Source organism: Pseudophryne corroboree, chromosome 1, assembly GCF_028390025.1.
Source record: "Pseudophryne corroboree isolate aPseCor3 chromosome 1, aPseCor3.hap2, whole genome shotgun sequence".
Lineage (NCBI taxonomy): Eukaryota > Metazoa > Chordata > Amphibia > Anura > Myobatrachidae > Pseudophryne > Pseudophryne corroboree.
In genome coordinates, this window is record NC_086444.1 from 231,734,330 (window position 1) to 231,758,906 (window position 24,577).

General features: G+C 44.7%; 1 protein-coding gene across 5 annotated transcripts in view; it reads right to left on the reverse strand.

Annotated features, from left to right (window-relative positions):
- The window catches only part of EPB41L4A (erythrocyte membrane protein band 4.1 like 4A), a 419,914-nt gene that overhangs the window by 66,313 nt on the left and 329,024 nt on the right, over positions 1 to 24,577 (reverse strand). For 4 of the 5 annotated variants that reach the window (XM_063964124.1, XM_063964121.1, XM_063964122.1 and 1 more), the window contains 4 exons: positions 18,334 to 18,411; positions 14,814 to 14,935; positions 12,063 to 12,153; positions 2,402 to 2,485 (listed from right to left, as the gene is read on the reverse strand). In XM_063964124.1, coding sequence (XP_063820194.1) covers positions 2,402 to 2,485; positions 12,063 to 12,153; positions 14,814 to 14,935; positions 18,334 to 18,411 — 375 coding nt within the window. The remainder of the gene's footprint in view (positions 1 to 2,401; positions 2,486 to 12,062; positions 12,154 to 14,813; positions 14,936 to 18,333; positions 18,412 to 24,577) is intronic. The other variant, XM_063964123.1, reaches the window with a different exon arrangement.

The window sequence follows — 24,577 nt, forward strand, 5'->3', positions numbered from 1 at the left end:
CGAATCTCCAGTCTGTACCCCTGGGATACTACTTGTAGGATCCAGGGGTCCACTTGCGAGTGAGCCCACTACGCGCTGAAACTCTTGAGACGACCCCCCACCGCACTTGAGTCCGCTTGTACGGCCCCAGCGTCATGCTGAGGACTTGGCAGAAGCTGTGGAGGGCTTCTGTTCCTGGGAATGGGCTGCCTGCTGCAGTCTTCTTCCCTTTCCTCTATCCCTGGGCAGATATGACTGGCCTTTTGCCCGCTTGCCCTTATGGGGACGAAAGGACTGAGGCTGAAAAGACGGTGTCTTTTTCTGCTGAGATGTGATTTGGGGTAAAAAAGGTGGATTTTCCAGCTGTTGCCGAGGCCACCAGGTCCGATGGACCGACCCCAAATAACTCCTCCCCTTTATACGGCAATACTTCCATGTACCGTTTGGAATCTGCATCACCTGACCACTGTCGTGTCCATAAACATCTTCTGGCAGATATGGACATCGCACTTACTCTTGATGCCAGAGTGCAAATATCCCTCTGTGCATCTCGCATATATAGAAATGCATCCTTTAAATGCTCTATAGTCAATAAAATACTGTCCCTGTCAAGAGTATCAATATTTTCAGTCAGGGAATCCGACCAAGCCACCCCAGCGCTGCACATCCAGGCTGAGGCGATCGCTGGTCGCAGTATAACACCAGTATGTGTGTATATACCTTTTTAGGATATTTTCCAGCCTCTCAGCTGGCTCCTTGAGGGCGGCCCTATCTGGAGACGGTACCGCCACTTGTTTTGATAAGCGTGTGAGCGCCTTATCCACCCTAAAGGGTGTTTCCCAACGCGCCCTAACTTCTGGCGGGAAAGGGTATACCGCCAATAATTTTCTATCGGGGGAAACCCACGCATCATCACACACTTCATTTAATTTATCTGATTCAGGAAAAACTACAGGTAGTTTTTTCACACCCCACATAATACCCTTCTTGTGGTACTTGTAGTATCAGAAATATGTAACACCTCCTTCATTGCCCTTAACATGTAACGTGTGGCCCTAAAGGAAAATACGTTTGTTTCTTCACCGTCGACACTGGAGTCAGTGTCCGTGTCTGTGTCGACCGACTGAGGTAAATGAGCGTTTTACAGCCCCTGACGGTGTTTGAGACGCCTGGACAGGTACTAATTTGTTTGCTGGCCGTCTCATGTCGTCAACCGACCTTGCAGCGTGTTGACATTATCACGTAATTCCTTAAATAAGCCATCCATTCCGGTGTCGACTCCCTAGAGAGTGACATCACCATTTCAGGCAATTGCTCCGCCTCCTCACCAACATCGTCCTCATACATGTCGACACACACGTACCGACACACAGCACACACACAGGGAATGCTCTGATAGAGGACAGGACCCCACTAGCCCTTTGGGGAGACAGAGGGAGAGTTTGCCAGCACACACCAAAAACGCTATAATTATACAGGGACAACCTTTATATAAGTGTTTTTCCCTTATAGCATTTTAATATATATATACATATCGCCAAATAAGTGCCCCCCCTCTCTGTTTTAACCCTGTTTCTGTAGTGCAGTGCAGGGGAGAGCCTGGGAGCCTTCCCACCAGCATTTCTGTGAGGGAAAATGGCGCTGTGTGCTGAGGAGAATAGGCCCCGCCCCCTTTTCGGCGGGCTTCTTCTCCCGTTTTTCTGAGACCTGGCAGGGGTTAAATACATCCATATAGCCCCCAGGGGCTATATGTGATGTATTTTTAGCCAGAATAAGGTACTATCATTGCTGCCCAGGGCGCCCCCCCCCAGCGCCCTGCACCCTCAGTGACCGCTGCTATGAAGTGTGCTGACAACAATGGCGCACAGCTGCAGTGCTGTGCGCTACCTTATGAAGACTGAAGAGTCTTCTGCCGCCGTTTCTGGACCTTCACTTTTCGGCATCTGCAAGGGGGGTCGGCGGCGCGGCTCCGGGACGAACCCCAGGGTGAGACCTGTGTTCCGACTCCCTCTGGAGCTAATGGTGTCCAGTAGCCTAAGAAGCCAATCCATCCTGCACGCAGGTGAGTTCACTTCTCTCCCCTAAGTCCCTCGTAGCAGTGAGCCTGTTGCCAGCAGGACTCACTGAAAATAAAAAACCTAACAAACTTTTACTCTAAGCAGCTCTTTAGGAGAGCCACCTAGATTGCACCCTTCTCGGCCGGGCACAAAAATCTAACTGAGGCTTGGAGGAGGGTCATAGGGGGAGGAGCCAGTGCACACCACCTGATCCTAAAGCTTTTACTTTTGTGCCCTGTCTCCTGCGGAGCCGCTAATCCCCATGGTCCTGACGGAGTCCCCAGCATCCACTTAGGACGTCAGAGAAAATAAATTAATAAAGAGACAGGCGTGTGTGCCTTGCACAATGTATACTGGCACTGTACCTGGGAGAGCCGTTTTCCTCCCATGGTGCACTTGCTCTGCTTCTTTGGGTATCTGGGCTGTTGTCACGTTTCACCTTCTTTGAACTTAACACACACAAAAAAAAACCAACAAATATTAACACCTAACATTAATCACCTATGATCAATAGTACACTAAAGTGTTTAACGTATTCTCAATGATCACTAAACATACTACAGTATGATGCTGATAAGTCTGGAAAATAATGTAAATGCAATGACCCAGCACACACTTTCTAATACATTATCGGATGAGTTCAATAGGAACACTAATTTAGCGATTTTTAAGAATTTAGAGGATACTGGGCCTTATTCAGAGGCAACGGCTGTTGCGTCCCGCAGTGCAGATTGCTTATATCGGCCAACTGCGCATGCGCAGCGGCTGCACAGCCTCAAACATTGGCGGCGGACAGCCTGGCAGCCAGGGGTCAACCATAATTTAATGCGTCCACTATTAAATTGCGGACGCATCATGAGGCGGCGCTACACATGCTGGGCGGCCTAGCATTGTGCTGGGTGGCCCCCAACATCTGCGATGATGCATGCAGATCTTGCTGCATATGCAGCGATCTGCATCCATATCAGAATCAGGTCCACTGGATGCAATGTGAACATACTTTAACACAAGGACAAATTAGAACTTTTGTCTATTGTGTATTACTAGCTTTGTTTTACATACCGGTGAGTGCAAGTCTTACGTTTTGGAGGGGCAGCTATGACAAGTGATTGTTCTGGTCATTGCCAAGTCCAAAGGACACTACTCACTTCTTATTCTTCTAGATAACTCTGTTGCTTTTGACAGTGTTGAGCACTTTCTTCTCATACAAACACTACAATCCCTAGGTCTTCAGGACACAGCCCTTTCTTGGTTCTCATCCTACTTATCTAATCACTCTTTCAGTGTCCGCTTCTCTGAATCCACCTCCTCTTCGCTACCTCTTTCAGTTGGAGTACCGCAGGGCTCAGTCTTAGACCCTCTGGTTTTCTCAATCTATACCACATCTCTTGGAAAAACTAAAGGGCCCCATACACTACAACGATATGTATGAGGCTGAAGTCGGAGGCGATTTCCCTTGAACTCTCCCGGGAGTGGTTCCATACGATTCCATACGATTTGGTACATTTTGCATGCGATATATCATATGCGATCCCAGCCATGCCTGCGGGACCCGACATATCGCGAGTGCAGCACTAACAATCTAGGAGAGCCGATCCGACCCTCAAGGGAACACGCTTCGGCTCGGATCAGATAGGAAACACCTCCAAAATGGTCGATTTCACCCAATATATCGGACAGATTGCCCGAAATTGGATGAAATCAGGCATTATCGTTCTAGTGTATGGGGCCCTTAATTCAGCTTATATGTATTTACAATATCATCTGTACGTGGATGATACTCAAATGAACCCATCCTCCCCAGATTTGTCACCATCTGTATTGGTCCTTGTCATTGAATGCTTTCCTGCCATTTTCTCTTGGATGTCATCTCGCCACCTCAAACTTCTTATTTAAAAAATAGGGATTTTTGTTTACTTACCGTAAAATCGCTTTCTCTGATTCCATCTGGGGGACGCTGCGCACTTACTAATGGGTTAGAGTGTGTGGGATTGGGAGTTTGTGTGGGATTGGGAGTTTGGCACAGAACCTATAAAAAACTAACTCCTCCCCCCTCTAACCCCTCCCATCTCCTTCCTGCTCAGCAGATTACCTCAGTTAACGTTTAGCAAAGCCGGAAGAGGCAGAACAGAATATATATATACGGGAGGGATCGCAGCGTCCCCCAGATGGAATCAGAGAAAGAGATTTTACGGTAAGTAAACAAAAATCCCTATTTCTCTTTCATCCATCTGGGGGACGCTGCGCACTTACTAATGGGATTTCCCAAAGCAAGCTAATTAGAGGAGGGAGACATAGACGACATAGCAGTCTGCAAACTTTGATGCCTAACAGAGGCAGTCTCCAAACCAAAAGTATGAAAAACTGAAGAATTTCGTGAAGGTATGTACGGACGACTAGGTCGTCGCTCTACGCAGTTGCTCGACGAATACACCACTGTGAACAGCCCAAGAGGCTCCAACAGGTCGAGTCGAATGAGCCCCTAAGGAATCAGGAACAGGCAACGCCTAAGAAATCTAAGCCTGCTGAATAGCAGAATTAACCCAGCACATCACCCTGTTCTTATTGGCCAGCCAGCCACGCTTGGGTGCAGCAAACAAACCCAACAAGGTAAGAGTTAAGGTTTGAACAACAACCAATAAGGCCAATTACCGACCCGCCCCGGACAAGCCTGGGACGACACAAGAAGCCCAATGTGCTGAAGGAGAGGAAAAACCAATACAACTTGTGGTTTTAAGTAAAACCACCCTAACTGCATAAACAAAAACACTGTAAGAGAAAAGAAACCGCAACTCAACCAGAGTCCAGAGGCCGGAAAGGAGAAACAGGAGCCATTCTGGAAAGTAAATTCTAGAGCAGAACCCAGTCTGCTAAGATAAGAAGACAAAGTAGTTCTGACAACTGTGTTGTAGAAAAGATAAGAGGCGGAAAGGACTAAGAACTCCAGCTGAGTGACCGTTAAATACACACAAACGATGACAAGTGTTCTGGCACTGTGATTGGTTAGAGAGCCAGAAACGTAGTAGGGCTTGATGACATTGTTTTCCATAATCACGCCGTCAGCGGCAGAATAGACAAAATCCCGGTGATGACGTAAAGGTTGGGAGTGGAGAGCTGGCCGAAAAGGTACCCTGTAAGGAGCCCTGGTCACTCTGGGCTATAACATTGCAGAACAGAGTCAACAGGCAAATCCGAAGCGGATTAGGAAAACCGAAAGAGCCACTGGTCAAATGCGTTGAGGTACTCACTAGATGTTGCCAGAGGCAGAATAAATATGCTAGATGAAAGTGACAAGGAGCTGACACGGCGTCTACGATTGCCACAAGAGGATTCCCGAAACGATCACAGTACCAATGAAGCCCTGAGGTCTATGTCGGCTAGTTATAGACACACCAAAGCCAGAAATCCCTGTTGATTTCACATACTTTAAGGAAGAACAGCCTGAAGATTCAGGAAATCTGCTTACCAGTTGCCCATTCTGGAACTGGAGATGACAGACACTGCCGGGATCCAAAATTCCGCCCTCTGCATATGTTAGATACTGTTCCGATGTCTCTCCAGCTACAAGTGTCACAGAACAATTGATATAGGTCACAGTGGAAAGACCCTGTAGAAGACATTGAGCTGGAGTCAAGGCGTTGTAGATCGTCCGTAGATTGGAAGTGATATTTCCACTTCGGACATCAGTTTCTGAAGGAATCTGTGCCTGTACTCCTCAGGCACAAAACTAAAACTGAGGTAATCTGCTGAGCAGGAAGGAGATGGGAGGGGTTAGAGGGGGGAGGAGTTAGTTTTTTATAGGTTCTGTGCCAAACTCCCAATCCCACACAAACTCCCAATCCCACACACTCTTACCCATTAGTAAGTGCGCAGCGTCCCCCAGATGGATGAAAGAGAAACAGAATTCATTATATTTCCACCGACCAATAGTAGTTACTAACCTGATGTCTCTGTCACTGTTGAGAACTCGACAATTAAATATTACAACACAAGCTCGCTGCCTAGGTGTCATCCTCAACTCTGAACTAACCTTTGTTCCCCACATTCAAACTGTCTCTAAATCTTGCTACATGTATCTAAAAAAACATATCCAAAATATGACCATACCTTACACAAGACACTGAAAAAACTCTAATCCAAGCTCTTATTATCTCCTGCATTGATTATTACAATAGTCTACTCACTGGTTTACCAAAACGAGACTCTCGCCACTACAATCTATTCTGAATGCAGCTGCGAGGCTAATCTTCCTCGCTAGACATTCATTGTCTGCAGATCCACGCTGTCAGTCTTTCATTGATTATCTGTATTCTACCGTTTTCAATATAAAATACTTTTACTCACAAACAAGGCCATTAATCAAGCTACACCAACGTACATGTTTTTGCTTATCTCAAAATATCTCCCAACCCAACCTCTTCGCTCTTCACAAGATCTACTTCTCTCATCTACACTCATTATTTGCTCCCATTTACGATTGGAGGACTTTTTTCGGGCTGCACCCACTCTGTGGAATGCCCTCCCAAACATTCAAGGGTTCCCTGAAAACTCACCTCTTCATGCATGGTTATCACATTCTGGAACCGCCGACATAACCTTCAAAAACTTTCCTATCCAATTGCATCCACACTGTGCAGTCCACACATATCCTCATGTTTTCTCTTTCTTCACTTTCCCATCCTCCTGACCCCAGGTCAGCATTGCTGTGTGACCATATCATTCTGCCCACCAAGAACATGTGAAATCTGGTGGACCATTATGCAATAGTTAACACCTATCCTGTGCCCATTTCCCTACAGTTTGGTAAGATTGTGAGCAGAGCCTTCCTACCTCTATGTCTGTCTGTTATTATCACCCAGTTTTATTTTATCACTGTTGTTTCCAATTGTAAAGCGCAACAGAATTTGCTGTGCTATATAAGAAACTGTTAAAAAATAAATAAGATCTGTGTCTGGGAATAGTTGGCCCTACTTTTTAGCATTGTGCATTGTTGCTCTGTAATAACAAACACATAGTCCAAGTAATGGTTTATATTCTGTAGCTGTTTAACCTAATAGTTATTGATCTCAAAATATTCTTCAATGCCTACATCACATACACAGTACGCAGTATACAGGGTATACTATACGTTACATATCTATATAAAAAGACACAAGGCTGAGCCAATCATAGAATGTCTTAAAGAATAATCATGTTTAGATCTTAGATTGTGTAGATCATTTAATTAAACACTGTGTCACAGGGAGAACCAGCATACATGGACTTCATGTTGGTCTCACTCGGTCCCCCAGGAACAAGAAGCTCCTGCAATGCTAAAACCACTCTCTAGTTCTAGAGTTTCACAATGTGAACCATTGCTGTAAAACTCTCCATAGTCATGTCATGTACGTCAGTTAGCATTTCTTTTTGCCTGCTGACGCTTGTTTAGAGAAATGAATCCATGTAGATGGGCTTGTGCTGAAGGAAGGAGTCATTAGCTAAACAATTACAGGCAGAGGAACAATGGCCCTCATTCCGAGTTGTTCGCTCGCAAGGCGAATGTAGCAGAGTTACACACGCTAAGCCGCCGCCTACTGGGAGTGAATCTTAGCTTCTTAAAATTGCGACCGACGTAGGCGCAATATTGCGATTACAACCGAGATAGCAGTTTCTGAGTAGCTTCAGACTTACTCTGCCTGTGCGATCAGTTCAGTGCTTTTCGTTCCTGGCTGACGTCATAAACACACCCAGCGTTCGCCCAGGCACTCCCACCGTTTCTCCGGCCACTCCTGCGTTTTTTCCGGAAACGGTAGCGTTTCCAGCCACACGCCCCTAAAACGCCGTGCATCCGCCCAGTAACACCCATTTCCTGTCAATCACAAAGCGAACGTCGGAGCGATGAAAATGCCGTGAGTAAACTTACTTTCTTCATAGTAAAGTTACTTGGCGCAGTCGCAGTGCGAACATTGCGCATGCGTACTAAGAGAATTCTCACTGCGATGCGATGAAAAACTCCGAGCGAACAACTCGGAATGAGGGCCCATAAGAGCACATGTGCTGCTGGGCAGTGGCTGGGAAACCTGACACTTATGAGGACATAAATCTGTAAATTAGTGAAACAAAACACCAAGTACATGAAACATTTCCTTAATACAGTCTCCAAGCCTTGTCATACTTTACAGCTCCTGCTAACAGCCTAGATTACACTCATGTATTTTGTAGAGAAAAGATTTGAAATCAACGAGAATCCCTAATATAAAAGTAACCAATCATTTGCTAAAGAACTCTATAGCTCTTACAAGTAAGGAATGGTCTTAGAAGTTCATCCTGGGGTTCTATGTGACTCTAGCTGCCATTGTACTCTGGTTACCCAATGAATACATTTTACCAAGACATTTTCCGTGGTGGAACCAGCATGCCATACAGACCATAACCATTTAATTTCTGAAATTCACTAGTGATCTGACATGCTTTGCCCATAAGCCACTATGGAGCATATGTATCAAAGCTTAGAGTGAGATTAAGTGGAGAGATAAAATACCAACCATTCAGTTCCTGATAAAATACCAACCATTTCAGTGGCCATTTTCCTGAGACTTCTCTACTGCGCATGCGCAGAACTTCCCTGAAAATGGTCGCTGGGCGATTTTCACAGTTTTAACACCGCCATGGTCGTCGGCGCGGGACTCCGGAGAGGTATTTAGAAAATGGGTGCAGCGTGTGCGGTGGGGGCCCCCTCTGGAATCAGGGGCCCGTGTGCACCGCACACACTGCACCCATTATAGAAAAGCCAGTGACTTCCACCATCCTTTACTTTCTACTTACTCCCTCACCCAAGGAAGAACTCTTCCTTTCACTTCTTCTGATCCTTGAATTATTTCTTCCTTTTTAAATAAGTCACTTGAATGTTTCCTACTCAGCTACATTTTCTGATCATTGTATTTTGTGTCTAATTAGAATATCATACCTCCCAACATGACCCTCTCCAGGAGGGACAGAATGCTCTAATTCTGGACTTCCCTCTTAATGTATGATTGCCATCACCTGTGATGAAACACCTTTCTTATCCATTAACATGTTCAACATAGGTGCCGGCAATCATACATTAAGAGAAAAGTCCAGGAGCAGAGCATTGTGTCCCTCCTGGAGAGGGTCATGTTGGGAGGTATGGAATATTGCATTTTTACATCATAGATGTTTATAATTCCTAGCAAGGCTACTAGATGTACTGAACGTGACAATCCTATGCAGTTAGTAGGAAGCAGACAGTTCTCTTGTATAATGTCATCTATCAGACAACAAATATTGCCAAGGGGAAGTAGTAATGAATCTCATAGCTTTCAGTCTCTCTCCTGTGTCTCCTCTCATCATAGCCACATCCAAGACAGCTGAGTGATAACATCAGACAGTGCTTTTCTTTACTGGACTAGAAATCCTCTGGTTAGAAAGTACATCTTTTTATAACAATCCCACCCCAGACTTTGCACATGGTAAGCGTCATTATCTATCCTGAAGAGGTCTTGATCCCAGTGTTTGTTAATGTCAGGACACATTATAAAGAGAACACTGTGTGCTTCCCATGCTTTAAAAGGAATAAAATGAAGACTACAGCTACAATTCTCTGGTATCAAGGGCGTATGTACCATAGGTGCAAGGAGTGCAGCTTCTGTGGGGCCCAGGGTTGAGAGCGGCTTACCTTCCATGTCAAAGTTACATGTATTATACATTATTCATCACTGGGTGGTACACAGGGCATACTTGCCTACCCGACCCTCTCCATGAGGGAGAAAATGCTCTGTTCCTGGACTTTCTTGGTAATGTATGATTGCCATCACCTGTGGTGAAACACCTTTCTTATCAATGAACTAGTTCACCACAGGAGATGGCAATCATACATTACCAGGAAAGTCCAGGAACAGAGCATTTTCTCCCTCATGGAGAGGGTCAGGTAGGTAAGTATGACACAGGGGTCCTTACAAATTTTTGTCTTGGCGACTGCAATATATCTAGGATTGCCCCTGGAAATGCTCATTGTAATGTGGTATAAAATGAACTGGAGGGCATTATAATGTTACACATGAAGTGGAGGCACTATAGTGTGGCATAATATGAACAGGGGCACTGTAATGTGGCATACTAGGAACTGGGGACACTGTATGGCATAATGTGAACTGGGGATACTGTGTTGCATAATGTGTACTGGCAGCCCTACAATGTGACATAACCATACTTGCCTACCTGACCCTCTCCATGAGGGAGAAAATGCTCTGTTCCTGGACTTTCCTGGTAATGTATGATTGCCATCACCTGTGGTGAGCTAGTTAATTGATAAGAAAGGTGTTTCACCACAGGTGATGGCAATCATACATTACCAGGAAAGTCCAGGAACAGAGCATTTTCTCCCTCATGGAGAGGGTCAAGTAGGCAAGTATGGACATAACGTGACCTACGGCTCTACTTTAGTTTATAAAATAAACTAGGGCACCATAATGGGCCATAATATTAACTATGGCACTACTATGAAAATGAACTAGGGCACTATTAGAAAATGAACTAAAGCACAATTATGGGGCATAAAATTAACAGCTGCTGAGGAGAGGTGTCTCTCTAAAAGCATTGGGACAGCGGACCCTTCAAAATGTTGCTATGGGGCCCACAAAGCTCTGACTAACCCCCTGTTTGGGATGGTTGGTAGTCTACTTCCATTCTATGAACAAACACAGGTTACTTTTTATTTTTTGAATACAACATAAATATATATTTTTGGGAATGTTGAGGCAATTTTTTTTAATTATTATTATTGGCAGTGTGCACAGAATATACTTTATCTGTATACACAAATACAGTATATACATGTTTATATACACACACGTTTGTTTGGTAGTAGCTGGCAGTTTGGGCATATACACCAGGGAGGTGATTTCCAATAATAATTGACAATGTCCATGACCAGAAAACAGGAAGCAGGTTCACCAGCATGGCTCCACATTAGTACTGCATGTAACTGCCACTCTAGGCTGCCTGTCTGTAAATCCTGTCAAGAATCTGAACGTTTGGAAAATAAGAATCAGTGTTGCACAAATTAAACAGGAAAGGATGTAGGGAAACAAGATCACTTCACTATCTCTTAAACAGCAAACACCACAACTAATTACATCTTTCAAACCTGCCACAAATACCTTTTCAATGCATACCATACATTCCTTCTGTCACACTGATAATATTGTTGGGGCCCTATGACTATAACCCCATCTGTGGGGAAACAACATAGTTTTACTCAATAAGGATCTGTTTTCTATAGCAACCAATAAACAGGGGAATTCAATTAGAAGCTGTAATTTACTGTGGGCTAATTGACCCCCCTCCCTCCCCCCGGTCTATCCAATTAGCCCGGATGCAGCTTATTGGAGATTTTTTTTTTTTTTTTACCTCAGGCTCCGAAAGAAATATCCCGATAATTAGCCTGTTTTCACGATCACGACAGTGAAAACACACAGGTCTGTGAACTTATCACGTATTCTGTGTATTTTCACCTGAAAACAGACGGGCTCTAATTGAATAGCCCAAAGCTGAAAAATGTGAAAAAACTCAATGCTAAGCCCGTATTTTTTTCGCAGCTGTTACATTTTTGGGGCTAACTGAATTCCCCCCATAGAGTCCAAAGTCAGATATTGTATGTAGTCATTATGTCAACAGTCAGAATGTCAACATGGTCTTAATGTCGGCTGCGGTTAGGGCTCTAATACTAGAAATATACTATGTCGACATATTCATTGTTGATATTATGACCATGTTGGCATTGTGCATGTCGGCATAATATCCATGTCAACTTTCTGAATGGTGACACAACATACACCTATTACAAACAGCAACAGTGCCTCTCCTCACAGCCCTTTATCATGGGTCCAACATAAGATGTATTCTAGAATGCATATGCTGCTCAACATCCAGCTTCTTCAGTTTACATTTTTTATGATCATTTAGGATAATTTTTCTTTAATGAAAAAGTCTTTAGTTTTATATAATAATTTATTGGGTTTAATGTACCTCTTCATGGGTGACGGTGCCATAATTTTGGTGGTGCCTTCATTTTCCCCGTTTTCCAGATCTGTCATTACCTGCTCTAAATTGTTTGAGCCTATAAAAGAGATATGTAAATGCTGGAGGTATTTTTGTGCTGTCATGCATTGTAAGCAAATAGTTATGTTATATTACATTTATCTCATCACTGTGCACTCTGTCATCTCAAATCAGCAATACAAAAATCAGAATGCAGCTGGGGGCTACAATCACATGACAGAGAAGAACATGTTTCTTTGAAGTCGCGTGTGCTCTGCTGATAAAGCTGTATTGTCAGGCTGGTCTGATTTCTGGAGAAAAGTTGGGTTAGTGCAATGGTTTTGCTGAACTCAGCAGTCACCAAAGGTCGTTTCGTAGAATTTCATTCTTCAGCGGTTACATTCTTCACTACAATGGCACAAAACCACTTTAGAACAGGGCTCTTCAAATAGGTGAAATCGTGTAAAAATCCAAAAATGGAGCAATTCAATGTGAAATAAAAAGTAACAGGGCGTAAAGTGCTGTAAAGTGTCCAAATCAAGTCACTTGGATTCAATTTCAAACATGAAAAAAAATAAATTCACTGAAATAATGATATCTTAGAATAGAAGTAACATACACAAGAGAAAGTATTTTAGTATAAAACGATTGTTAGATTGTAAAAATCAATTCACTCAGACTTATTGGAGCTTGACGGAGCACTAAGGACATGATTTAGAGGTGGACGTAATACGGATCGGTACTGCATATTTGTTTGTATAATAGTGGCCACTGACGGCTTCTCAGATCCACTGGTCCACAGATCCAGTGGTCAATAAAAAGCAGGAACCAGTGGCTCAACAATGTCACATCTCCTTAGGAATGCTTAAGATGCATTACTATGAACATTGGTACAGGCCACAAAATATCAGACTGTTGCTGTTTAACATAACAATATAGTTTTAGTTATCTTAACAACAATACTTCACATTTTGGGGCCAATTCAATTGGGTTTTGTTTTTCGTGGTTGCCACTAGATGGCGACTGACGGCAGTAATTTAATTGTTCTGCCGTTCGGGCGCCCAGCAGCCGCAGAGGACACTTTTTTTTTTGCAGCTTCCTGAGGTACGAGAAAAAATATGTGCAAACTCGGTACTTTGGGTGTCCAAACAGTTTAGATGGGTTTAGCTGTTTTAGATGGCTATACCTAGTGTGTTTGGGTGCGATATACATGTGCGCCCAAACAGTCCCATTTAGACAAGATTTTTAGACGTCCAAAACAACTAATCTGGCCCACACTGATTTGGTTTTTACTTTTATTTTGTTAAAACCTTGTTGGCGCTTGAAAATTTTTAGAGGCGTGGCTTCACAATGAGTACTAAAACACAATGGGGCAGATGTATTAAGACTGGAGAAGTGATAAAGCAGTGATAAGTGGAAGGTGATAACGCACCAGCCAATCACTACGGGTTTGAAAAATGACAGAGGCTGATTGGCTGGTGCGCTATCACCTTTTTACTTATCACTAATTTATCACTTCTCCAGGCTTAATACATCTGTCCCAAAAGGCCTAATTCAGTGTTGTACGCTAATGCAATTGCGATTTTCTAGGCTATGGAACTGGACATGTTAGCGAGTGAAGCTGTCCACCGGAAAGGAAAAGAGACGCCCACCGGAGCGATCAGAAACTCATTCACAATTGCGTACACATTCACAGTTTATACACAAGAGGACCATCGGCTGCTCAAGTAGGTCTATGGCTACGCAGACTGGCATTAGCGACGCAAGCGCCGTGTTTCCATGCTGCTTTGCAAAAATTATCGCAGCTGATGTCAGATACACACCCCAAAAATGGCCATGACACGCCAGCGTTTTTGCCGCCACTCTTCGCTACCTCCCACAAACGTCCCCTTCCCGTCACTCACTCTGCGATTATATCCTCACTGCGGACGCGATCGCAAAAGAACCTTGACACATGCACAGTGCAATTGTAGCGCATGCACAATCTGCAATAATCGCTCAATTGCGAAAATATTGGCGTAGCAGACAACTCTGAATTAGGCCCATAATGCATGCATGCTTCTTTTGATGCAGAAAATAAGTACCCAAGTACTTCTTTTTGTCTCTTTACATCACTTCCCCAGCAGAGTATGCAGCACAAGTAAAACAATTGTTCAGTGGTTTGTATTTTGACTTTATAAGCAGTGTTGCTGCATTCTTTCAGAATAAATGTGTGTACTTGAAAGGCCTTTTTCCAATCAGATGTCGTCATTTTCATCAGCATCCTCTATAAACAGTGTGCAAATTAAACCAGGGCTTTAGAACTCGCAAGTCAAGCCTTTCCAGATAAATGTGATTGTGACAATATGCGACTAAACGCCCACACAATTCCCATACTGTATTATTCCCAAATCTATGCCCATTGTCTGCTTTCACACACCCATTCCAGCCCCGATCCTGGCCCCCTAGTAAAACACAGTAACAAGTCACATTTAGGGCTTATAAAAGGGTGAAGTGCGGAAAAAGCACGTATGTGCACAAAAAAAGTGTGCAAGATGCACAAAAAAAGTGTGCAAGATGCAGCAGAAACAGCTGCACATTGGGGTTACAGTACGGATAACTGAATAAAAGCCCCATGGGTGCACTCTCACATTTTTTGATACGTCTGGGAATCTCTGGGGAATTAATTTTCATAAAGCACAGATAAATGTGCAATAGATATACGAGGTTCGGAGGCAGGGGGTGTTGGTTAGACTGTACCTGGCTGCTGTGTGAGCGCTGTTCTTTTGGGATAAGTTTTGCTCCGACTTCTCTCTACTTTCTGGTCAGGCCTGGGAAGCTGAATAGACAGGTCACTGGTCATCTGGGAAGCAGTTCTACCACTTTATAAATAGGAAAAATTGCAAATATTGTTAAAACACAGTAGCATGTAATTAAAATAACAGCACATGTATACAAAACCATATATGTTTATATGTAAATTTTTGTTGTTTCTAAGGTAGACTAAGGTAGACTATTATCACTGAAGATTGTGTCAAGTTGTACTCTAAGACATCATCATATGTGCCCATGTACTTGTTCTGAACATAGTAAATAACCATAACAATCAATAAATATAAACTTATAAACTCATCTCAGAATACTAACATAATTATAGTATATACTGTACATATACAGATAAAGCTGGTCTGTCACCTAGTACAAGACAATTCAGCTCTCTATTTTAATATGTCAGAGAAGAAGGGGGGAGGGACAGGTGAGAGTTGTGAGCTGTAAGGCCAGTCACAAGCCGCAATCTTACGGCCTAGGGTTCCTTGTCTCCTTTTACACCCACAGTGGCGCACGCAGGGGGGGTTTCTGAGTACCCACAAACCCCCCGTGACGAGCCGAGGTCTTTATTTTTTTGGACAGCGGCAGGTGAGCAGCAGGCTCAGAGCCGCTGCGTGCGGCTCCACAGAGAGGCTACTCAATGCGTGCGGCTCCTCACTCCGGCAAAGCACAGCAGATGACGGAGCTGCAGGCACTTAGCGGTGGTAAGAACTTTGGCAGTCTCCAGAGAGCAGCTGTCACTCAGCAGCGGTGGGAGCGGCAGTCACTCGGGACGAGAGCAGTAGACACACATGTCTGCACTGACGTTTACAGATGCAGACGCTCGGCTGTACTGTTATGCAGCCAGTCAGGAGAGGGCTTCCATCTCCAGCTCTGCTTAAGTGTGTATGAAGTTGTATGTACAGTATGAATGTACATACATACATGCGCAAATATATGTTACATGTGCGTGTGTGTACTATAGATTATATATATACAGGGGTTAAAGTGAGCCGGAACGGGTTCCACTTGGAGACGGAACGCAGTTCTGCCTCCTTCGGCTCACGTAACCCGATGTGTCCCCGGCGGCGCACAGGGAGATGACAAGCGCCCACTGAGATTGTGTTACCGGCGGGCGCCCATCTCCCCCTCTACACCGAAAGCCTGAGGCAGGAGCTCAGTACTGAGCTCCGGCTTCCGGCGCTGTCACTGTCCAGCGTGCTCTATGAAAGAGACGTCAGTCATGAGTGCTGAGAAGCGGTCGCTAAGAGAGGAGGACTGCAGCGGTCTATTAGCGGGAGCGGGACTCGTGAGTATGGTTGTTTTTTTTCTTCCTTAGTGCAGCGGCGCATCTACTGGGGGGGGGGGGGGGCATTACTACTGAGGGGGCATCTACTGGGGGCAAACTACGGGGGGACATTATTACTGGGGGCATCAACAAGGGGCATTACTACTGGGGGGGCATTACTATTGGGGGCAAACTACTGGGGGGGCATTATTACTGGGGGGGCATCTACTGGGGGCATGAGGTGTCATCTACTGGGGGCAAACTCCTGGGGGGCATTACTACTGGGGGCAGCTACTGGGGGCAAACTACTGGGGGACATTATTACTGGGGGGCATCTACTGGGGGCAAACTACTGGGGACATTATTACTGGGGCTCAACTACAAGGGGGCAAACTACTGGGGGTAAGCTACAAGGGGGAAAACTACAAGGGGGCAAGCTACTGGGGGCAAGCTACAAGGGGGAAAGCTACTGGGGGCAAGCTACAAGGGGGCAAACTACAAAAGGGCTAACTACTGGGGGCAAACTACAGGAGGGCATTACTACTGGCGGCGTAACTGCAGGGGCATTACTACTTGGGGGCTAAACTACTGGGGGCATAACTACAGGGGCCAAACTACTGGGGGCATTACTACTGGGGGCTAAACTACAAGGGGGGGCATAACTACAAGGGCTAAACTACTGGAGGCATAACTACAGGGGCTAAACTACAAGGGGGCTAAACTACAGGGGGGCATTACTACTGGCGGCTAAACTACAAGCAGGCAAACTACTGGGGGCATTACAACTGGGAGGCTAAACTAAAGGGGGGGTAAACTACTGGGGTCATAACTGCAGGGGCATTACACTGGGGGCATAACTACTAGGGCGCTAAACGACTGGGGGCATTACTACAGGCAACATTACTACTGGGGGCAATACTACACAGGGGCATTACCATTAAGGGCATTACTACTGGGGGCCCTACTAATGAGGGCATTGTAAAGGGGGCACTTCATAAGGGGTTGTATAAGAAGTGCTACTGTGGTGGGCATTATGTGTATTACGGGGTGCTACTACTGTGGGCATTATTACTATTATGTGCCTACGCCCCTTTCTTTTGGAGACCACACCCCTTTTTTGTGGCGCGCGCAATACCTTTATTACTTGGGCGCCGTGGGGAGGGAGGTGAGTTCCACCACCTCTCTAGGACCACTTTAAGCACTGTGTGTGTGTGTGTGTGTGTGTGTGTGTGTGTGTGTGTGTGTGTGTGTGTGTGTGTGTGTGTGTGTATATATATATATATATATATATATATATATATATATATATACTAGGCAAATTGTCTGGCACTCTCCAACGGGCTATCTGAGCATGGCTCTTGCTCCGGTGCCCTCCCATCCAGACTGGACTGTCTGGGTATATATGAATTGCAAAAAACGAGGCGGCACTCACTGTGTGTCCTGAAGACGGGGGCTTGCACCCCGAAACGTCGATAAAGTCCTCTTAGACAGAGTTCACCTATTCACTACAAGCCTTCTGAGTGCCGCCTCGTTTTTTGCAATTTATATATATATACATATGTACACACAGTATACATGTGTATGTACAGTATGTATGACTGGCACTCACAATTCATCCAAAAGCTCCAGTGCCCTCAGTGTGAGGAGAATTGCAGGCTGTACAAGAATACTGCGGCACTCCCAGTTCTTGTTTGGAATTTCAAAGAGATGCTGAGCGTCACAAACGAGGAAGCTCTCTCACTTCTCTCAATGTTTCATTTTTATTGAAAAAGTGTCCTGACAAAATGTTATCAATAAAAATTAAACATTGATAGAAGTGAGAGAGTTTCTCCGTTTGTGACGCTCAGCATCTCTCCTACAGCAGTTTTCTCCTACAGCCTATATATATTCCAAAGTCCAGTACTCCTCAAAATCACAAAAGCATAAGCCGCTGGTGCCCCCACCACTCAGCTTTCAATAATAGGCAGGTCAATCATGTCTAGATGATCAACATTTCAGTGCTTTAATGACGATAGAAATCCTGCGCTTGCCACTGACCCTGTAGGCTCAAGCTTGGCTGACTTTCTACGTAGATTAAGGTTATACATAACTTTACAGGATGCTACAGATGACATCACAGTGATGTCCTAATATGCTTAAGTGTTACAGAGTCTGTCCTACTAAATGCATGCACATTACACCCACCTATACCGGTGCCTCGATCCCAAAGAGCCAAGCTTGCTGAGCTTCCGTGACAGGGTGCTTGAGTCGTTTTCTGGAATTCTTTAATATGCCAAAAAACATAACAAAAATTATTACACACTGATCTATTGTAATGTTTTCCTATTGTACTTTAATTCTTCATGTTTACCATTGATTATAATATGTTTGCAGTTACAATCCCATTTTATACTTTCCTGCTCTCCCGGAAGCTGCGGGAGGCTCCCGTTATTTGGGGTAGCCCCCCGCACCCGCAGAAGAGTAGGCATGTCTCCCGCATCCTGTTAGCACCCTAGTGATGCGGGCAGGATGAAGAGATACTCTCCCGTATTCGAGAGTCCTTGGGGTGGGGAAGGGGTTAAAATGACGTGAATCGCGTCATTTTAGCCCCACCCCCTTCCACACGGAATTTTCCCAGTGTAGGGGCGGGGCTTAATGATGTCACAGCCCAGCCCCCCATTTCTGTTATATACAGGCCAGTATTGTGGATAGTAGCATAGTTTAGATTGTAAGAAGCAGTAGTAACGGCAGCCATATACTGTACAATTATCCGCCACATCAGCCAATTATCTGCTAATTGTACAGAGTATGGCAATGCCAGAAGATCTGTCTGTCTGATGGTGAGCTTTATCTCACAAAAGGGGGAGATGTACTAAGCCTTGGAGAGTGATAAAGTGAAGAGAGATAAAGTACCAACCAATCAACTCCAAACTGGCATGTTTTAGGTTGTGGTTGAAAAATGACAGGAGCTGATTGGTTGGTACTTTATCTCTCTCCAAGGCTTAGTACATCTGCCCCAGTGTATGGCAAGCATAAGATGCAGATTCTGCTTGACTTTCGTTTATTATTAGCTAATGGTCAATATTTTGTTGTAAAGGAGAGTATCATTATAATATTATTTTTATTATTATTATTATTATTATTATTTCTGTTATCCTTAACAATATATCTAGATTTTCTATATATATATCTATCTATATATATCTATATACATAAAATTCTATATATCATTACTGTACGGTACAACAATAGGTATGTACTATATAAATGGTAATTTACAAACAACACATAATCCTTGCAGACTGTATATGGGCAGATGCACTTATGTCACAAAAACCCTAAACTGTACAATAGTGACACATGTAATACAGACTTTATGTGTAATTATTAAAAGAGCAATATTTTAGTAGGTAATAGGAAAACTTATATTCATGAATGGGGTTATGATAAGGTGATTACAGATGGGACTTTGAAGTCACCTTTTAACTATTTCTAACATAAGTATGTCAGGGGGACCCATAATACCAAAACAGAACCGAGGGATCGTAGGAGGTACAGTTCCCACAGTGGTGCCATAAGAATGATGCCTACTGTAAGTGTAAATGAGATTTTATGAACATAGCATTCTGAACTCTGTTCATGATGGAATCAGTTCCAGCGCTAATGTTGAATAGCAGTTTAGCAGCAGCAGAGAGGGTATCCGTGACAGGGTAGCAGTTGATTTACCAACGGACACATTACCGACGGTCATAATCCCGACAGTCATTGACCAACAGTCAAAATACTGACACGGTCAAAAAAACGACGATCAATATACCGACATGTTCAAGATGCCAACATCAGAATAACGACATTTGAAATGGTGACATGCGTTTTTAAGGAATATACTTTACCATCCCAGTGAACCTGGAGGGGGAATATAATAGTGTGCCCGAAGCATGGAGAGTGCAGCGAGCCATGCAAGGGGATGCGGTACACTTACACGGTGTCCATGTTGACCTACAGTATGTCAACACTGACCAAAAACCCCCCAGAAAAACCCATGTCGATATTTTGAAATGTCGGCATTGCAAACATCGGTATTCTGACTATGTCGGCATTTTTAACATGTCGGCATAATTAATGTCAGTATTTAGACTGTCAGTCAATGGCTGTCGGGATAATGCCCGTCGGTAAATCATACTGAACCCCTGTGACAGATTACGTGTCTGTGTATGTTTCAGTGTGTACTTTTGGCTGTGCTGTATATGTAACTCATTCTTATATTCTATTGTTCTTCAAACTCTAAAGTAAGCGGTAACTTATTGGGTATGGGACTCAGGGTCGACAGTGTCTAGGTCGACACCCATTGGTCGACAGTGGATAGGTCGACACTAGAAATAGGTTGATACTGCCATCAGGTCGACTTGAACAAGGTCGACATGAAAAAAGGTCGACCTGAGTTTTTCATGTTTTTTTGGTGTAGTTTTCTGCGTAAAATGACCAGGATCCTCAATTAGTGCACCGTGTCCCCTCGCATGGCTCGCTTCGCTCCGCTACCGCTGCGTTCAGCACAGGTTACTGTTCCCAATCGTAGTCTACGTGGATTGTACAGTATGAAAAAGAAAACAAAAGTGAAAAACTCACGTCGACCTTTTTTGCATGTTGACCTTGTTCATGTCGACCTAATGGCCGTGTCGATCTATTTCTAGTGTTGACCTAGTCACTTTCGACCAATGGGTGTCGACATAATGGGTGTCGACCCAGAGTCCGCATACCAAATTATTTCCTCTATAAATGTAAAATTTTGACCGTGACTGAAAAAAGTCAGTTTCCCAACCCTACACTTAGTGGCACCTGGCATTACAAAAAGAGGACTCGCTGCACACTACAAATAGTGGCCAGCTTAGTAACCGCCTGTGACTTGCCAGGGACCCAGCTACTGGCTATGAATTCTGCCATCAGTACTTTGTAGAGTGCATAAAAGTCATTCTTCATGTGGACCCATTTTGCTCAAGAAAGGAGGAAATATATGCTTTGATTAAAGTGGTAAACAAGGGTTTTGGGAAGTCTTATAACATTTTGGGATAAAGTTTATGTACATGTGTGTCTATTTTATTTATTTATTTTTAAATCTTCTGATATAACAGAACAGGGTGTTAGGGGAGTATGTATCAAAGCTGAGAGAGAGACAGAGAGAGAGAGAGAGAGAGAGAGAGAGAGAGAGAGAGAGAGAGAGAGAGAGAATTGCGAGAGATTGAGTAACAAACCAATTTGTTACCAATTTTTCAAACCCAGGCTGTAACACTTAAAGCAGAAGCTGAATGGCTGGTACTTTGGTGGTCATTCCGAGTTGTTCGCTCGCTAGCAGTTTTTAGCAGCCGTGCAAACGCATTGTCGCCGCCCACTTGGGAGTGTATTTTCGTTTTGCAGAAGTGCGAACGCCTGTGGAACAGAGCGCCTGCAAAGATAGGATTATAATTACCTACCGGTAAATCCTTTTCTCGTAGTCCGTAGAGGATGCTGGGGTCCATTTTAGTACCATGGGGTATAGACAGTTCCGCAGGAGCCTTTGGCACTTTAAGACTTTTCAACAGTGTGAACTGGCTCCTCCCTCTATGCCCCTCCTCCACACCTCAGTATAGGAACTGTGCCCGAGGAGACGGACAACTTCGAGAGAAGAATTTACATTAAACTAGTGGCGAGATTCACACCAGCTCACACCATACAAAACATGCCGCCTAACATGGCTTTCAACATAACCCATGCTAACGTACATGCATAACGCAACAGCAACAGCTGTGAACATTTTAACACATGAGAACCTGTGTAAAAAGATAAAACGTAATTCTGCAGGAAAAATGAGCACTGGGCGGGCGCCCAGCATCCTCTACGGACTACGAGAAAAGGATTTACCAGTAGGTAATTAAAATCCTATTTTCTCTTACGTCCTAGAGGATGCTGGGGTCCATTTTAGTACCATGGGGATGTACCAAAGCTCCCAGTACAGGCTAATGTTCCTGTAGAACTGACTGACCAAACTGAAGGTCGTCAGCAGCCAAGGTGTCAAACCTGTAAAACTTAGCAAACGTGTTTGCCCCTGACCAAGTAGCTGCTCTGCAAATTTGCAACGCCGAGACACCCGGGCAGCCGCCCAGGAAGAACCCACTTTCCTTGTAGAGTGGGCCTTTACCGAACTCGGTAATGGCAATCCTGCCGTGGAATAAGCGTGCTGAATGGTACCTCTGATCCAGCGCGCAATAGTCTGCTTAGAAGCATGACCCCCAATCTTGTTGGAGTCATAGAGGACAAACAAAGATTCTGTTTTCCTTATCCGAGCCGTTTTTGCAACATAAGTCCTCAACGCTCTGACGACATCCAAGGACTTTTGAAACGGCTGAGGTGTCAGAAGCCACTGGCACCACCACAGGTTGGTTGATATGGAAATAAGACACAACCTTTGGAAGAAAATGCTGACACGTCCGCAGTTCAGCTCTATCTTCATGAAAAATCAAATAAGGACTCTTGTGTGACAGAGCCCCTAATTCAGACACTCGTCTGCCTGAGGCCAAGGCCAACAGCATGACCACTTTCCAAGTGAGAAACTTCAACTCTACCTCTTGTAGAGGCTCAAACCAGTCCGATTTAAGGAACTGCAACACCACATTAAGATCTCATGGCTCCACAGGAGGCACAAAGGGAGGTTGGATGCGCAGAACCCCCTTCACGAACGTCTAGACCTCAGGAAGGGAAGCCAACTGTTTCTGAAAGAAAATGGACAAGGCCGAAATTTGGACCTTGATAGACCCTAATCTCAAGCCAGCATCCACACCCGCCTGTAGAAATAGGAGAAGATGTCCTAATTTAAACTCCACCCATAGGCGTGCGCAGAGACTGACTGGCGGGTGCCGCTCCGGACGTCCCCCCCTCCACGGCATTATAGTGTTCTCTCACCTCCCCTGTCCTGGATATAGACTGCTCACCTGGTCCGCTCACCTGGGCCACCCAGGTGAGCAGTCTATATCCAGGACAGGGGATGTGAGAGAACACTATAATGCCGTGGAGGGGGGGAAGTCCGGAGCGGCACCCGCCAGTCAGTCTCTGCGCATGCCTGTGACTCCACCGCAGGAGACTTCTTGGATTCACACCAAGAGACATATTTTCTCCAAACACGATGGTAATGTTTGGACGTTACCCCTTTCCTGGCCAGAATAAGTGTGAGAATGACTGCATTGGGAATACCCTTACGGGCTAGGATCTGGCGCTCAACAGCCATGCCGTCAAACGCGGCCGCGGTAAGTCTTGATAAACAAACGGCCCCTGGTGAAGCAGGTCCTCGCGAAGAGGAAGAGGCTGAGGATCTTCCAGTAAAAACTCCTGAAGATCTGGATACCAAGCCCTCCTTGGCCAGACTGGAGCAATGAGAATTTTTTAAAACTTCTTTGATCATCCTCTGGATCTCCAGAACCTTTTCCACTGGAAGGAATACTTTCTGTTCTTCCGTGTCCAATATCATTCCCAGAAATGATAACCTCATTGTGGGTTCCAATTGTGATTTTGGAAGGTTTATGATCCAACCGTGCTGTTGAAGCACCGTCAGGGAAAGTGCAATGTTCTGCACTAGTTTCTCCCTGGATCTCGCTTGTATGAGGAGATCGTCCAAGTATGGGATGACTTTTACTCCTTTCTTGCGAAGAAGAACCATCATCTCCGCCATCACCTTGGTGAATATTCTCGGAGCCGTGGAGAGCTCGAAAAGCAATGTTTGGAACTGGTAGTGGCAGTCCTGCACCGCAAACCTCAGGTAGCCTGATGCGGCGGGTAGATGGGAACATGTACTAGAAATTCCTTTTCCTCCAAGCTGGAGATCACCGCTCTCAGGGATTCCATCTTGAATTTGAACCTTTTCAAATAAAGGTTCAGAGTCTTTAGGTTTAAAATCGGTCTGACCGAGCCATCCGGTTTCGGCACTACAAACAGGCTTGAATAAAACCATTTTTCCTGTTGTGACACAGGACATAAGGAAATTACGTTGTCTTGACATAATTGCAGTATTGCGTTCAGCACTTTTGCTCTGTCCTGAACAGAAGCTGGTAAGGCTGATTTGAAAAATCGGCATGGGGGAAGGTTCTGAAATTCCGATTTGTACCCTTGGGATACTATCTGCAATACCCAAGGATCCAGATCTGAGTGAATCCAGACCTGGCTGAAAGACAGTAGACGTGCACCCACCCGATCGTACTCCCGCAGGGGAGCCCCAGCGTCATGCTGAGGTTTTAGCAGAAGTAGCTGTTGACTTCTGCTCCTGCGAGCCTGATGGTGTTGTAGATTATTATTTTTTTTGCCTCTTCCTTGCCCTCTTCTTGCGAAGAAGGGCGTACCCTTTGCCTTTTTGGACTTGTTGGGCCGAAAGGATTGCATCGTATGAGAATGAAATCCTTTCCTAGGTGGAGCAGCTGCGGAAGGCAGA